We start from the raw sequence: 17,516 nt of genomic DNA on the forward strand, positions 1-17,516 counted from the left end.
AAAAAAAAATCCTTCCAAAGGGCCGCCTAGCAACACTGAAAGCAGCCAGGATTGGGAACGGCAAATACATCTGTGACTTTCACTGAATAATGGGGCATATGTGAAACTCCAGTGGCTATTGTGGTAAATCTGGAAATTGTCTGACATAGAGAAGATCAAGAAGATATAATCTGCACAACAAAACAGTTGAGAAACACCTGTCTTGGTCTCTGACACTCATTTTCTGCCATGTTTTCTTCCTCTCCCTCATTTGAGTTGCTGTATTTGTGTGTATTTGAGTCTGATGTGTCTTTGTTGTAGCATCTGTCTGTTGATACAGATTGTGCATCTCAATCTGAGTTTGGTTGTGTGTATCTCTGTGAAGGCAGGACCCAGCAGTTTTCTCTGTCTGTAGGAGGGATTTCCTCCCTCGTGGGTTTAAAATAACTTAACATTAGCTAATTCAGTGCGACAGCACACACGTTAAACTCAGACGGGCATTAGCACTGAGTCAGCCTCCCCTCCTTTCTCATTTCTAGCAAAGGGAAGATGCTCCAGCCATAAAATAAATACTATTATTTTGATGAATATTGCGAGATGGATTTAAATATGATGAAAAAATGATGTAGCTTAAAGGATAATAAATACATTGTACCCCACATACTAAAAAAGATAATTAAATTCCCCAAATATTAAAAAGAACAGTTTATCAAAAATGAAAGTCTGATATTGTTTTCTCAAGCTCATGTCGTTCCAAACCAATGCCTTTCTTTCATTCCTGGAACACAAAGGCAGATGTTTTGCTGAATGTTCACGCTGCTGCTTTCCATAAAATGAACATATACAGATATCTAGATCTATATGACCTAATAGAACATTTGATTAAGCATAATCACTTGCTCTTGGTGTAATGCAAGTGAATACATGCTGTAAAGCTCCAAAGGACAAAAAGGACAAATAATACTATAAAAGTATACACCACAGAAGTAGTCCAAACAACTTGTGTTCTGTATTTCAAGTCTTTTGAAGTCAACTATAGTTTATACTTTCTGTACAACGTGTGTGGTGGACATATATTATTATTTTCAGTATATCATTAATATAAGTGATATAATTATTAAAAAGCATATTGTAATTGCATGCTTATCTTTACATTTTCATAATGTTGAATTAACTGAATTAAAGAGGTCATGAATTAAGAAATCAAATTTTCCTTGATGTTTTTACATGTAGGAGGTCATTGTACTATAAAAACATCCTGTAAGTTTCAGGGCTCAAAACTTCCTTGCTAGTCCAAAAACAGCTTTTATTGAAACCAAGATCAAAAAATGACTCATTTCAGAAGATTTTGTCACATTATGACGTAATAGTGCGATGAAAGCCCACCTCTGCAGAATCAGATCAACGCCTACTTCTACATCATCATGTCTTTGGCCCCGCCCACTGGAGCATTAGTGAGATGAGAAGGAGAGATGAGCAATGCAGGATCACTGGACTAAAAATAACATTTTCTTCCAAAGGTTCCCAATCTTAAGATAGTGCTTTTTTATTTTCAACTATGTGGATGTCTCAGTAGAGCATTATTTGTTTGTTTGGTACATTTCACTGTGGATTCTTTGGTTAATCAGTTGCAGTTTTGGCACAGACTTTGCAAACAGACTTTTATTCTAAGATATGGACCTGACAGTAATAGCACAACATGTAAGTAACCATGTTAATTCTAATGCCTAATCTGCGATCAGTGTTTTCTGATATGTAATGATTCGTGTACAGTCAGATATTCTTTGTCTCAAAATCATTTATTACTGTTTATGCGTCAGTAAATCAAGCCAGTGACTTAACGGTCAACTAAATATTGTTTCTCTTAGTAGCATGAAAATAATTTGTTATTTAAATTGTGATTGAATTATATATAGAAAGCGATCATTGAATGCTCCCTTTATAATCGCTGTAGCTGTCAATCACACAGTGCAAGTTTATATTTAATTATGCAGTCTACACCACACAATGAATCTCTTATTTACATTGTGTTTGCACTGTTAGTTATGATGACAGCATTTGTGAAAGTGCAAAACTTGAGTTGCAATGACGAGATCACTGCATTCATGCGTTCAACAGTCTGCCATCGGCTACATCGCTGCAACCTCATGCGACGGGAGTCGATCTAAATATAATCCTATAATAGCACTAACACTCTCACTAACACTAATAACACTCTCCATGATTAGTTAATCTCAACAGCTTTTATAGTAAAAACATAGTAAATATAATAAAGCAAAAAGTATTATACATGTACTTATTTCATATGCAAAGATGTTAGCCAATCATAGCAACAACGGGTGTTTCCATTGAAGTCAGCTGACACACGCCCCTTCCAACAGAGCATTCACATCAGAGGGCTAAAATCAGGGATCAAATCAAATTAATCAAATGTTCTTTTATTTCTAAATTATGACAATTATTGATGTAAAAATCACACTAACATTATAAATGCACCTCGGGAAACTTTATCAAATAATTAAAAAATGCAGTTCAGGACCCCTTCAAAATGGTACAGTATATGAGAGTCAGAAAGTTTGTACACATGCTCTACAGTTGGTGTACACATAAGAACATTTTCAAATCAGCTTTTGTCTTTATACATGCTGATTTGTTCCTCACTTTTCACGTAGGATAGAATCAATGGTATTCAGGATCAAATCCAATGTGCATATGTGCATTTTATAAATGGGGCCCCAGGTTTCTGCATATTCAAACTGGTCTGTCCTGATAAGTTACAAAACATATGCAAAACAATGGTCTGGCATGAAGCGTCTTCATGTGGAAAGTTTAAATATGAACATGCGTAAATGAGATTTGAGGTGTTATCAAGATCTGGTCATCATATACTTTCACTGCATGGAAAATAGCAGCATAAACATTTCTCAAAACATCTGATTACAAAATATAATTTTTTTTGGTCACCTATTCCTAAATAAATGGAAATTCAATTAAGAGTCATGAGAGTGTGGGACTTTTCAGCAAGTTCTTCATACTGTATATTCGTAAAGGGCTGAAGGGCTTGTACCGACACACATTTAAAGGAAAGGAAAGAGGAGCACTGAAGGAGCATAAGAGAATCATGTGCGGTTCAGCGTGACACTTACCTGCATGTATCTGATCTGCAGCATTAAGGAGGCAAAGCAGTAAATGTAAGCAGAGCAAGTGAACTTGCGCACAGCCATGGGAAAATGACAGGAAACAATCCATCTATACCCTTCTCACACACGCACCAATGAGCGTCGTCCATATGGCGTCTCACTCACCATGGGCTGTCTAACCTCCACCTTGATGATGTCCTCGTAGATGTCGTCTCCATCGTCATCACAAGGGACACAGTCGTATATGTCATCCTCTCCCACATCATGCTCACTGTGCAGGAAAAAAGGCACAGAGGAAGCAGTGGTTTAAAATACAATAAAAAGACAGATACAAACGGATTTACATTTAGTTGTCTCTGGGATAGCAGGAAGCATTTAAACACCAAGGCCTTTTTTAAGGTCTCTCCATTTAATGCTCTGAGAATTTTGGTAACACTTAATTTTAAAGGGATAGTTCAACCAAAAATGAAAATTACCCCATGATTTACTCACTCTCAAGGCATCCTAGGTGTATATGACTTTCTTCTTTCACACGAATCCAATTGGAGTTATATTAAAAAATGTCCTAGCTCTTCCAAGCTTTATAATGGCAGTGAATGGGTGTTATTTTTCAATACTCCAAAAGAAGTCCAATAAAGCACATCCATCCATCATAAAAAGTGTCCCACACGGCTCCGGGGGGTTAATAAAGGCCCCCTGAAGCGAATTGATGCATTTTTATAAGAAAAATATCCATATTTAAAACTTTTAATCCATATTAAAACAGTAATCTCTAGCTTCCACTAACTGTCGTACATGTGTACACGAGAGATTCGCGTTCCAGCGGATGATGTAGGACGTAGGCGTAGAGTAAGGTTCGGTGAGAATATGCTAGTCTCACGAGAACCACGATTTTGTTTACAGGAGCAAAGGAAGCGAAGTTTCCTATGTTTAGCAAAGGAAAACCAGTCTCCTCTTGGATTATATTGAAATCCTCTGACAAAAAATCCTTGTTTTTTACTTCTAATTTGTGACCAGTGTTTTGTTTTGATCTCTCCTCTGCACTTCTGCATTAGACACTTCTCACCAGAGCTTACTCTGCGCCTATGTCCTACGTCATCTGCCGGAACACATTGATTCACTTCACGAGGCCTTTGTTAACCCCCCGGAGCCACGTGGGACACTTTTTATGATGGATGGATGCACTTTATTGCACTTCTTTTGGACTATTGAAAAATAACACCCATTCACTGCCATTATAAAGCTAGGAAGAGCCAGGACATTTTTAAATATAACTCCGATTGGATTCGTTTGAAAGAAGAAAGTCATAAACACCTAGGATGCCTCGAGGGTGAGTAGGCCTAAATCATGGGGTAATTTTCATTTTTGGGTGAACTATCCCTTTAAGGACCAATTCTCACTATTAACTAGTTGCTTATTAGCATACATTTTACTAGCATATTGTCTGTTTATTTGTACTTATAAAGCACATGTTAATGCCTTATTCTGCATGACCATATTTTAGATCCCTTAATCCTACCCCATACCTTAACTTAACAACTACTATTAATAAGTAGCAAATTAGGAGTTCGTTCAGGGAAAACTCTTAGTTAATAGTGAACATGTGTTCCCTATTCTACAGTGTTACCAGAATTTTTTAGTAAGTTTCTGTGACTGGAAAGAAATGAATACATTTATGAAAGTAAATACATTTATAATGTTAAATACTGTAAATGCTGTTCTTTTGAACTTTCTATTCATCAAAGAATCCTGAAAAAACTGCATCACAGTTTTCACAAAATTATTAAGCAGCACTGTTTTCAACAATGATAATAAGATTTTTTTGAGCATCAAATCAGCATATTAGTATTATTTCTGAAAGATCATGTGACACCGAAGACTGGAAAAAAATTTCAGCTGGCTGAAAATTCAGCTTTGCCATAGGAATAAAACACCAATAATTTAAATATACACCATTATGTTCAACTGAAATAATATTTCACAATATTCAAATTTTTTACTGTATTTTTCATCAAATAAATGCAGTTTTGGTGTGTATATTTTTTTAAATATATATATTTTAACAGTAGTCTATGGAAGTATGACGTGCCAAAGACATACTGTCTCCTAACCAGTCACAATGTACCAGGTCTGCAGTGTCAAGTTACCTTTTTGTTATCACTTGACGCTACGTACTGCCCAAAGATACAAAACAATGCACTAAAATATCCAGCGTTATGTGTCAAAAATAGAAAATGTCTGACAAAATATCCCAAGATATCAGATCAACATGAAAGAGATCATATACATTTATCACATCTCTCCTGGTTAGGGACAGTTTGCAAAGTGTCTGAGACAGAATTCTGAAATATTTGGGACATAGTCTGTGCCATCACATACAGTTCACGGCTCTGATTAGCTTGTGCACGTGTTTATCAGACATCGAAAAGAGCTCTGAGACCGTAGCGATGCCATTCATCAGTGCACACTCTGCTGTCGTTCTCTCAGGGGAGAAAAGGAACAGCTGAAATAAAGCGGGCTGCCATCACAGAAGGTGTTCTGGTCCCAGCTGTGTCTCACAGCAACAATCAAATTAGTCATTCATCCCTCCCTAAGAGAAGAACACACTCTCTCAAACACACATACCAGATGGCTTTGCAAACAGACAGCAACAAGTTCCTTCCGCACTTCTGCTGATGTGTCCAATTGCAGGCTAAAACAAGTGTGAAAAGCTAATGCGGCTTGAATCAAATGCCTGCCCAGGAGATTAGCTCACTGCCTCATCAGCTCATGGAGAACAGAGATACCAACACATCCCTCCACCCTTCTTTCAATCCTCCCTTCCAAAACAAGTGATGATAACCAAATTAACATTTGCTTTTATAATGAGATGCAGCAGTATATTTGCATCTATGTCTAGCAGATAACAAAGAAGTTTGCCAATTTTCATAATTAGCATTTAACAACTTGTGTGAGTGTGCTAGGATGCTCTGGAAAGCCACATTCCCACTTTAAAGCTTTTTAAATAGTAAGTAAGATGATTAGTTCCATACTATAATATACCATAACTTTGCTATTATATAACACTTCATGCTCTTTAGCAAAATACATGATTATTTCAATGCAAACGAAGAGAATATTTTGCTAGGGGAACAACAAAGATAAGAAATTACAGGTCCACATCCTGCTGGCTTCGGGGAGTTTGTGTGATTTTATTTGCTGTAGCAATCCCTTGCCAAAACGATTTATTTGCGACAAAATGAAAGTTAATTGTTTCACAAAACACAATACTTCCCTGCTGAAAAAACAAAACAAAAACAAAACATTTTAAACCAGCCAAACCTGGTTTGCCGATCTTTTTGCTGGTTTTAGAGGGATTCAGGGAACTTTTCAGCTGGTCATGCTGGGGGAATATTTTAAATTAGCTTAAACTATCATAAAAACCACCAGCTTAAATCAGCCATGACTAGCAAACCAGGCTGGTTAAAAAGTTTTTTTTTTCAGCAGGGTTTTGTAAGAGGTACCAGGCTAGCTGCTCAACGCACAACTATATCCAGCAACTCAATTAAATTCCATTCAATTCAAATTTATTTGTATCTATTTCACAATATAAACTGTTTCAAAGCAGCTTTACAGAAAATGCATGTGTCTACATTACAGTTTAGAGTGTTCTGTTATCAGAAGTGAATGTGTCCAAGTAATGTTCATTTCACAAATGAACAGTTCAAACAGAATCATACAGTTAGCTAACATGAATGAATTTAATGTGTTGGTAGACTACATAAATATCTAAGCTATCACCATCTTAGTTTATATCCAAAACCGTTTCGCTGAATCATGAGAATCTGAATCAAGACTGGCATAGATGGATGGAAGCCAATAGTTGGAGGATTGTTAGTCTATCATAAATTGCTGGGTGTAAATCCATCTGTGTGACCTTCTATACCTGCAAATCCAGAAAAACCACCTGAGATATAAGTTAGAGAAAACAGCTGCACAATTTTATAAAGAACTTCATCACCTTCTGCCACTCACATGACTTTCAGAACAAATAATACTCAAGATTATAATTTTTGAGTGTTTTATTTATTTGAGTGACTGAAATTTTTAGTTTGTGCCTGAGGCTGCTGAATAAGAGTAAATCCACTGTTACTTACAATGAACAATCCGGGGGCATTGTGGGAAATTCGATGTATTGCTAGAAGGTCTTATTAGAGAGTTTGTTTATACAAAAGCTTCTGTCTGTGTTTGTATGTTTCTTCACATCTTACATTGCTTTGCAGGATAAAAGTAAAATTCATTATACAACAAAACATATAACTGTACCTTTAAAGGTACAAAATAGGTCCTTAGGGTACCCAAAAAGAGTCATGAAGGTACAATCAGATGTGAGAGGTACATTTTTGTACCTTTGAAATTTTACAGATCGTTATGGTTGTTGTCGCTTTAAGAATTTCCCTCTCTTGGCTTCAGTCAATTCTGAAGCGAGTGAATTTGCGTTCTGACAGAGTGTTTTTTGGAGTTTACAATTCTCAGGTAAATGCAGAATAATTTTGTATATTATTATTTTTACACATGTGTCGCCATGCTCTGTTGATTTTTGACTTGGTGTCGTGTACCCCTGCATGAAGCCCGCGAAAAGTAGACTAGCTGGTGTACGTTAGCCCAGGATGGAGCTGAGGAGACGTGTACAGCTAATTTAATTTTGTAAAGATGTCACAGAAGAGGAGAGGACGGTGTTTTTGACGGCAAGTACGCTGTTAACGTTACATGTTAAAAAGTTAAGATAACTGAGTGTTTTCTCGAGGATTTTCTTGGTGTCACTAACGTTATATTTACACAGCCTCTCATGTTGTATTGCTTTAATAACTAGCGCCAACACTGCCTATATTTGAAATGTTTACCATTGTAATTAGTGATTATATAACATTTTATATTTTGAGACTTTTAGACCGCCGTTGCGAGTGTAACGACGTTTTGGGCCGCACAAATTTTACTCAGTGCTCTCACTCAGATTAACGTTATACACGGACATTTTGTGTTAAATTGATCCATCAAACGGCAAGCAAAAGATTAATAAAGTAAAAGGACCGCACGCAAGCGAATATGTATTTGTTAAAAAAACACTTGATGATATATTTGTGTTCTGTTACTTCACTGATGGTAATTTGGGCTTCTAATATGGAATTATGCATAGCTATTTATGTGTACACTATAGTCATTCATCAAGGTTAACGCTAAAATGATAAAGAAAAGGGTGGAGCACATATTTCAAGTAAAACTTGCTTGGTAAAATGTTGAAGTTAGTGTCATTGTTAATGTAATAATTTGTCTTTTCAGTATTAATAACTATTTGTACTATTTTATGTACATGGGACATTGCAATGCCTAATTATTACTTCCTCTTTTTTACCATAGTAATATCAGCCCATCAACAGTTTTTGAAGTTCTAAAGTTCCCTTTTAATGTTCAGGCTAAGTTGGACCAAAAGGAGTGCAGGCTTTCAGCAGCACATAGGAACAAAATTATTAGAACATTGTATGAAAACATAGCTCATTACAAGATGTAAGTATTTCTCATTAACTGTGCCAAGGTCTTAATGACTTACATTCAGTTTTAAACATTTAAAGCTGTACTCATGTGTTTAAAATATTTCTGCAGGTCTTCAACTAATGAAGAGTATGCTCAAATGGCTAAGGGCCTGACTCTGAGGTACCCCTTTTTAAAAAACACGGATATGCAAGTAGACGGGGTTTCTTATAATGTCCTACCCTTGGTTCTGTTCATGCAGTTTATTTTGTGTAATTTTTTTGTTTGTTGCCCAAATGTTATTCTAAATAGCACACATGGTGCATGTCTCTGACACACAAGTTTAAATGTGAGGATGTTGAAGAAGGAAAAAAACTACAAGATTACAAGGCCTTTGGTGAGAGCATATTTTATCTTTTTTTTTTCTTTTTTTTTTTACAGTGCTACATGTAACCAGTGTATTGTTCTCAAATTTATCATTATTACAAACCTTTTCATTATTTTCATGCTTAGAAATTAGAAATAACTTGCTGTCTGATTGTTTTTGTGTTTGTCTATGCACAAGGAAATTGATGTTGTTGGAGAGAATGTTACATCAATAATGGGACAGGTAAAAGTCCTGCAAGACCAGTACAGAAGGACACAGCCAGATACTTGCTTTGTTGAAGAGTGAATAAAGAAGACCTTTGCCTGTAGGTGAAAGAAGATTACTAGTAAAATGACTGTTGAAGATGCTGTCAACAAATATCCATTCTTAAAGAGTCCATCAGAGGTTAATGTAGAATTATAATTCTAAAATTAAACTCTGGACACTGAAACTGTAAAAAATCTTCTGATTTACTTATGCTTGTGTTTTTCTTAACTATTTGCAGCTTCATCAAGAAATTGGTTTCCTGTATTAATCTGTTAATCTATGCCACCACTTTCAAGAAACATTGCGTCCAGTGTGCTACGGCTTGCTCAAGGGAAATCTCTATCAACGCTGCACAAAGAGGCTAGAGAGGAATCTTTCAGTGAAGACCATCATGGTAATTGACTCTTCAACTTTGTCCTCTTTATTAAGCCTATCCAATTCTATCCTTGGATGGATTTCTGCATATTTATTTGTATGTCATGTCTTGTGTTTCAGGAACTGTTTTAAAGCAGCACTTCTCATGTTGCCAGTCTTGTTCAGAGATTAGCTCGAACACTGCATTGTGCTTGGGAAGGTGAGCATATTGTTCTCTGTCTGACTTATATGTCTGTGATAAATGTTTTTTATAAATCTTAATGTATTTAATGTGCCCACATACAAATGGTATAATGTAATAATTATCTTACACTTTGTGTATGTAGAGTATTTTTCTCTATCAGTAAAATCATCTGCTGAGAAAAAATTTGACTGAGATAAAATCTGATTTGTGCTTTCTCATTTAGAGCAAACCATCTTCACCAAGTTTAAGTACAGGATGCCAGTGACTGAAGAACTTACTGTGGATGGTGACAACCCTCTACCTACTGCAGTTAGGAGTAATCAACCTCACCTTCAAAAATGCCCTGCCTGTTCTGTTTCACAAAATGCTCTTGGAGAATATTCATGATTGTCCAATGAATGCAGCACATTGGTCCTATTTATGCTTATGAGGCAAATTTTTCAATAACATGTGGTCTGAATGACTGTCAAAGAACATTTTCAAATTATGAAACCTTTAGATGTCATGTTTAACAAAAGCATAAACATACAGTGTTACAATAGACTGTGATTGATGATTCTCTACCTCTGCTTGTGGAAGTTAAAGAAGAATGTCATAAAGAGAGAATGTGAGAATGAATAATGGATTGTACTCTCTCCAGGTGAGGAGGATGATTATCAGGCATTAGATACCTACAAAGTTATTTATAAGCACTAGGTATTCTTGCTGAAGACAAACAGCTTTATACTGTAAACCTCAAAATGTGCTGTACTTGATGTAGCCTATTTAATAAGGTTTACATCAATGTTAAACAGTAAATTTTTATTTGTATTTGTCCAACTGAATTTGTAATTACTGTACAGTATAAAATAGGGGTGGGCAATATGAACAAAATCTTATATCACTGAGTAATTTTATTTCATGAATTTTATTTCATAATTCTTGTCACCAGTGTCAGTATCACAAAAAATTAATATAGCCTGAAAAAAAAAACCCCCGAGCACAGAAACATGAGCGTGTAACACCAATAGAGACAATAGTCCAAAATCTCTACTGGTTGACAAATTTCTTCCAGTTAATCGTGTCTACTGGTATATCGCCCACCTTAGACAATTTTTTGTTCTCCTATTAAAGGTTTTATTGTTTTAAATGACTGCTTTATGCTTATGAGTATATTTATTATTGAGTCATGTCTGATCTGTTTTTTTGACACTTGCTGTACTAAGGTGTGATGTAATTCATTCTCTTTGTAAAAATAAATAGAATTGCATAACTGTAAGTCAATTTCTGAAGTATTATTTATTTATTTATTTAGCCTCCCCAAGGATGAAAGGTACAATTTTGTACCTTTGCAATGTGCACAATTGTTCCTTGGGGTACAAAATCGGCCCTTAAATGGTACAATTTTGTACCTCTAAGTAGAGGTACAAAACAGTACTCTTTAGGGTACCACCCCAGTGACGGCCACTTGTACCCTAAAAGGTACAGCTTTGTACCTTTCTTTCTGAGAGTGTATACTGCAAAGTCCACAGGAGTCTAAAACACTGTAATCAATTAAAGGGGTCATATGATGCGATTTCAAGTTTTCCCTTCTCTTTGGAGTGTTACAAGCTGATTGTGCATAGATAAGATTAATAGAACTATTGTAACTCCTGTGAGGCCACTAGAAGGTTCTGGGGAGAACTGTCCTTCAATCAATACTTCCTTTAAAGGACAAGTTTGAAAAAGGGTGAAATGCTCTAAGTTTATTGAACCGTCTTTCATTAAAACTGTGTTTTACAGCAGGACCAGTACATGGATAAGACTACCTTCACTTTGAAAGTCCTTTGAGAGAACTGTGAAATTGTTGAATTCAAAATAATTACCTTTTTGAACAATTTGAATGGTGTTCCTTTTTCAAAATGACAAAACATGACATGTATGCTTATGTTTGAACAGAAGGTAGAAATAGACAAGCTAATAAAAAGAAAGGTGCTGGCCTCAATCTAACACGCAGCAGTGTGTACACTTGGAGAAGGGATTATTTGAAGTATTAATTGAGGTTGTACAGTTCACCCTGAAGGACGGATGACTTGCTGTCCTCCCTCATTAGTCGTGTTGACTTTCCACACTCGCAGAGCTGCTGTCTATCATAGCACAGTGGACTAAAGAAAAAAACACATTGTCCTTCTGAATCACACTAGTCCCAAACTGCAAAGGAACTGAAGCAAAAAAAAATAAAACAAATTCTGAAGGCTCTATCGTGTGACCTCAAATCCCTGAGGACAAGTATTAGCTGCATTATGTGAGGTGCAGTGATCTGTACAGTGGATTGTGAGGTTCTGTGCGTATCGCATAGGATAGAAAACAGACTGTCAAAAAAAATAACATGCGTTTTTTTCTTACTATTAATTAAATCTGGATGGCAAAAATAGGTTATCTACTTTTGGATGCAATGACATGACCCCATTAGGTATAATTATGTAAAATCACAAACTTTGGGCCATAATCAGCATGAGCACATGGAAATAGCACAAAATGCTTCTTTATACAAGAATACAACAAACCAAAAACCAGCTCTACTGTCAAATAAATGTTATTAAGGCTGATCCAACTTGTGGTTCTGGTGGGTGGGCATTATACATTTACATCTATGAGTGCCAATGGAAAAATCCTGACTAGTTTATGATTCAACATGGTGTAAATAATCATAATCTGTATATTGAAAGTGCGGAAAGATTCTTTATGATACCGGAGTACGACTCCATTTGGGCCACAACCAAGAATTCACTGAAATTGTGAAATATTTTGTGGTTTCATGCTCTCTAAACCATCAGGACCACAGAGGTTGCTCTGAGACCACTCGCAAGTGATTTCACTTGTCTAACAGCATTCTTGAACCTTTCCTTCGCTTAGCCAACCACAAACCCAGAAAGGGAAAACCATGTTTAGAGGAGAGCAAAGGATCCATCCCAAATTCATAGCAGTATGTCAATAAAAGTTAACTTCGCACACTGTCATACTAGAACTGATCCCAGTAACCCTGGATGAAGTAATGAGAGGGAAGATAAGGGGAACAGTTCATAACACTGGCAGAACACACTACATATGGACTCAGGGCATGGCAAGAAAAGAGGACCACATGCTGTTTCTGCATGCCTGGCACACTGGCCCAGCCACACTGATCCACACCAACATGGTGTAAGGATCTGTACATATGTTATCAGACAGGCAACATTTTGCATATCTGTCAGAAGATGTGACCTCAAGTCTCAGACCATCTCAAAGCCTCTCTGAAGACAACAAACTGCAGTTCTGGGCAAAAAGTCCCTTAGTCTCCATTGGGATAAAAAATCCAAAGACCAGAAACAAAAGAAAAATAAAATGAATGCATTTAGAAGAGCATCAGCAGGGCACAGACTTAAATGTGTTTTTCAATAGGTGACGTACATTTCAAGACAGCAGGGTGGCTGATACCTAATATAATATTAATATATAACAATAATAATTTAATAATAGTAAATGAGATTATACATTCTGATTGGCTGAGAATTAAATTGCTGAAATTAAAATTTAAAATTTTATACAACATTTACTAAAAATTCCTTCATTCCACAAATATTTAACATTACAAAACAGATTGGTCAATGATGTGACACCCACTGTCCTTTCTACTAATTTATTCAAAACTAAAAAATATATATATTCACTCATAGTTTATTGATCTTGAATCATTTACATATTTTTTCACAGGCAAAAACAATATATCAATAACATGTTAATAACAATGATATTATAATGAACAATAAAAAGCCTTAATGAAAGTATTACATTTTGCGGGAGGAAAACAAGTATATTGGGACATTTATTTATCATCAAAACTATTTCTTAAAAAAACATATCTACTTATAAATATATGTGAAAATCAAAGTCATGTGGACTAAAGAAACTTCTAATTTTAATGAAAACTTTGTTTCAAGTTACCTACAGAATGGCTAGTAAGGGCTTAATAAGCAGCAATGTGGCAACATGCGGATTTTCGGAGTGCAAAACTACTTGGTTGAGATGTTCTGTACATTATTTGAGGATTCGACTGAATGTTTGTCAAATTTCCCAACACGTCCATCATCTTGACTGAATAGGTCACCCGAGTTCAACCTGAGGTGCCAGGAGAGACAGGTGCCAATGGCAGTCGTTTGTCCCTCCTGGAAGCTCAGAGTGCTTTAGCCTGAGGCTCCACTACCCACAATGCCTCAGGTGAGAATGTAACATAGCAGCAACCAGTTAGGATGAAGTAAATCATTGCTGACATGATGTACATCCACACAAAGGGACACAGTCTGCTTGCTAAAATTGAACAATTTCATGCTTTGTCAGTTTTTGGATGAACACATTAAATATAGTGGAAAGAGATGGTGATGCTGGGAAATCCAATAGGGCTGAATTGGAAGTGAACTCACAGATTACTCACAAATAATAACTCAGAATTAACAACCCTGCCATATTTATACCACTCAATTACCAACAGCAGTCAGTTCGGATCAGTGCATACCTGAATACACAGCACTCAAGACCACAGTCCCTGGTTCAGAACCCGTTAACATCTCAAAATACAGAGGTGTGTGGAAATTAAACACAATAGTTTGTGACGGAGTTCCCCTTCTGAACCACTGTTAACATCACTGTTACAAACACACTGGCCAATGATGTGAAAATTACAGGATACAGAAAACAACAAAGAAAAAACTTGTATTTATATTAAAAAGTTATTAAATATCTTCAGTTCAGAAATTGTTCTATGTAGTCCTTCAGATGATCATACTGAGTCTGTCAATCCCCATGGTCACATTAAATGGGAAGAAAGAAAGTATAAAAAGTGAAAATACATTTTCTGCTATTTTTTGAGTTTGGAAAAAAAAAGAGGCTGTGAAAACTGGATGTGGCTGAGGACATTCAGAAAGTCTGACATACTGAACTGACTGAACTTCCATCCCTCACAGTCTCATTTTCAGTTCTTTGTAAATCACAAACAAAACAAACATGTAAAAACGGTAGAAGCCAAGGTACTTCTTTAAAAAGTGTATTATATATATATATATATATATATATACACACACACACACACACACACACAGTATGAGTGAACACTGTCTGTCTTTTAATGTTCTTTTGAAGAGGAGTGTCTCAGTCATTTCTCACATTCAAGAGTAAGCCCGAGCAAAGTGCTACTTCAACACCATTAACCTTTCACAAAAGCACCTTGATTAGCACTTTCTACCATTTATCTCTTCAAGTGAACCACGATCTTTACTTCAATAACCGAAAGATACAACACTATTACTGAGTACAATCAGCAGTCTTCTCATTCGCACTGCATTTGGCCCCATTTATGGCACAATTCTGAGAAACATCTCCAATCTAACAGAAACAGACACAGGGCTTATATGAATAAACCTATTGAAGCCACATGACTTCTGAGGTTCAGCAGCACTGCAGCAAACCCTTTCATGCACATTTTCATTAAAGCAGACAATGATATCACAGTCCAATTAAGAGTGCTCCGAGCAGCCTGATGAAAGTGCTTGTTAAACTGTGTCCTGGCGCATCATATCGGGGACCTTTCCAATAATCAGACGGCAGCGTAGTGTTGGAATTTAACCATATTTACGGCTGTAAAAGGTCATGGGTCCACATGGATGGGTAGTTTAATTAATTCACTCAAATTCACTGTTCCATCACTGGCGGTGCAGTGAGTGTTTGTGTGCTGGGCATGGGTTTAACCTCTATTAGATTAGGCACTGAAATGTGTTTCGACATGAATCTGCATGCAAAGAGGGGTCAGATGGCAGAGAGATATCAAGAACATTGAAAGAGGTCAGCAATCACTTGAGGCCACATCAGGCAGCGTCTAAAGTCGATACGGATCAGTGCAAGAGGCTGTCGACAGTGGAAATGTCAAAGGTCCACATATGGCCTCACATATATCAGGAATCAACAGTAAAGGTGGTCCAAAGGCCCGGGGCCAGTGTGAGAATGTTTTGGGCCAGTTGACAGAACTGTTCTTACATTTGTTGATTTTGTTTTTTTTATGCCTCGTAAACTTAAACATTTGGATTCAAGTGATGTATTGAAAATTGTTGTTTTGTGAATTCTGATATGTCACCAGTAATATGTAACCAAGGTGAAGGTATAGCGAGCTGACAGATGAGGGATTTCTGGAAATGCCAGAAAGACCCCCAGGTAAAAATAAAATAATGATAAAAAAGACTTTTGTTTACAGTTTTCCAGTGCTTTTTTTTTACTGGTAATTCAATAAAAAATGGTTTATATATTAAACATCTAGACTACTTGTGGATAATCCACTGAATAAAATACTTTTAAAATGTATTACTGAACATTTTATGCAAACATAATTAAAATAGGAAAATGAACATTATTAAAAATGATTGTTTTCTTCAAAAAAATAAAAAATAAAAATAAAAAATCCTTCCCAAAAACAACATTTACAAAAAATAACTTCTTTACAAATAAAAAAATTGCCATGAGCTAGAATAAATTCCTAAACACTCTTTGAAAACAATGGCATACAATGCAAAATAATACTGATTTAATGCTTTCAACAAGCCATTTTTAAATTATCAATAAAACCTCTATGTCACCCAGCTTGACAACATTCTTGGTGACAAATCAATAAAATTTGCAACAACATTGTAGAATAAATCTAAGAATAACTATATACCTAAGTTTGAAAGTCACAGTCAATAAAATCAATAAAATTTGCAACAACATTGTAGAATAAATCTAAGAATAACTATATACCTAAGTTTGAAAGTCATAAAAACAAATAAATAAATGTATGATTTTCCATGGCAATGCAGCCCAACTAGCCCAAAAATCTCTCGCAGTGTTGAGGCCTGAACTAGGGTCAACATGGTGCAGGCATTACCAGTGTCCTTTAAGTTCTTTTCTTTCTCATCAGTTTTGCATTACTTCATGTTTCTTTGTTGCTCTCATGTGTAAATGTGTAGCATAAAGCAGTTCTGTCCACCGACAGCTACCACATATGCTTACAGAAGGATACATTGTAGAAAAATCTCTAGTCCGGATCCTAGGCAGGGCTCCAGACTAACTATTTTTACTAGGAGCACTGTAGCCCCTGACTAAACATTTAGGGGCACACCTTAAACCAGCCTGCAATGCAGTTATTCACATATGATGATCGGCCGACACCGATGCCGATTCTGATGCTTCAAGCTTTAGAAGTTTCATTGGGTGCACGCGCCTGGCCCGAAGTTAACTTCCGGTCTGTGTTTGTTTATCAGTCTGGCTATGGCGAAGGCTACAAACGAAGTTAAAGTTAAGGTGATGAGTAGACTGAAGTTGGGCTCAGGTGGTTGTGCTGTGGGATGTGTTTCCCATACATGTATTTACTTGTGGCGCTCGCCACAATATCAAAACTGATCGATTTTCCAAAAGGCTTCGTTGAATAAACATGAGCACGTATTGCACGTTTAAAAATCAAAACGAGGCGCGGGTGTTTTTATATCACTGTATTTCTGAAGGAAGACTAACTTTAGAAATTTTCGATGTCATTTTCATTTCATCTTGCATGTTATATGCCTGATAAAGCAGCGTTTGTGAGCTCAGCGCTGCTTTGTGTACAGCCGTTACTGGGGAAACCTCAGTTTCTCCCGCTTTAAAGCACCTCCTGCTGGCAGAGAATGAATTTGCATTTTCA

General features: G+C 36.3%; 1 protein-coding gene and 1 long non-coding RNA gene across 2 annotated transcripts in view; one reads left to right on the forward strand and one right to left on the reverse strand.

Annotated features, from left to right (window-relative positions):
- The window catches only part of LOC107684912 (guanine nucleotide exchange factor VAV2-like), a 157,842-nt gene that overhangs the window by 32,657 nt on the left and 107,669 nt on the right, over positions 1-17,516 (reverse strand). The window contains exons 5-6 of the mRNA XM_016481294.1: positions 3,285-3,390; positions 3,126-3,140 (exon numbers count right to left, since the gene is read on the reverse strand). Coding sequence (XP_016336780.1) covers positions 3,126-3,140; positions 3,285-3,390 — 121 coding nt within the window. The remainder of the gene's footprint in view (positions 1-3,125; positions 3,141-3,284; positions 3,391-17,516) is intronic.
- LOC107684909 (uncharacterized) lies at positions 8,925-9,717 on the forward strand. The gene is made up of 3 exons (XR_001633900.1): positions 8,925-9,024; positions 9,193-9,399; positions 9,500-9,717. It is a non-coding gene; the product is annotated as an uncharacterized LOC107684909 (long non-coding RNA).

The sequence above is a fragment of the Sinocyclocheilus anshuiensis genome, unplaced genomic scaffold, assembly GCF_001515605.1.
Source record: "Sinocyclocheilus anshuiensis isolate Anshui unplaced genomic scaffold, SAMN03320099.WGS_v1.1 scaffold633, whole genome shotgun sequence".
In the NCBI taxonomy this organism is placed as follows: Eukaryota; Metazoa; Chordata; class Actinopteri; order Cypriniformes; family Cyprinidae; genus Sinocyclocheilus; species Sinocyclocheilus anshuiensis.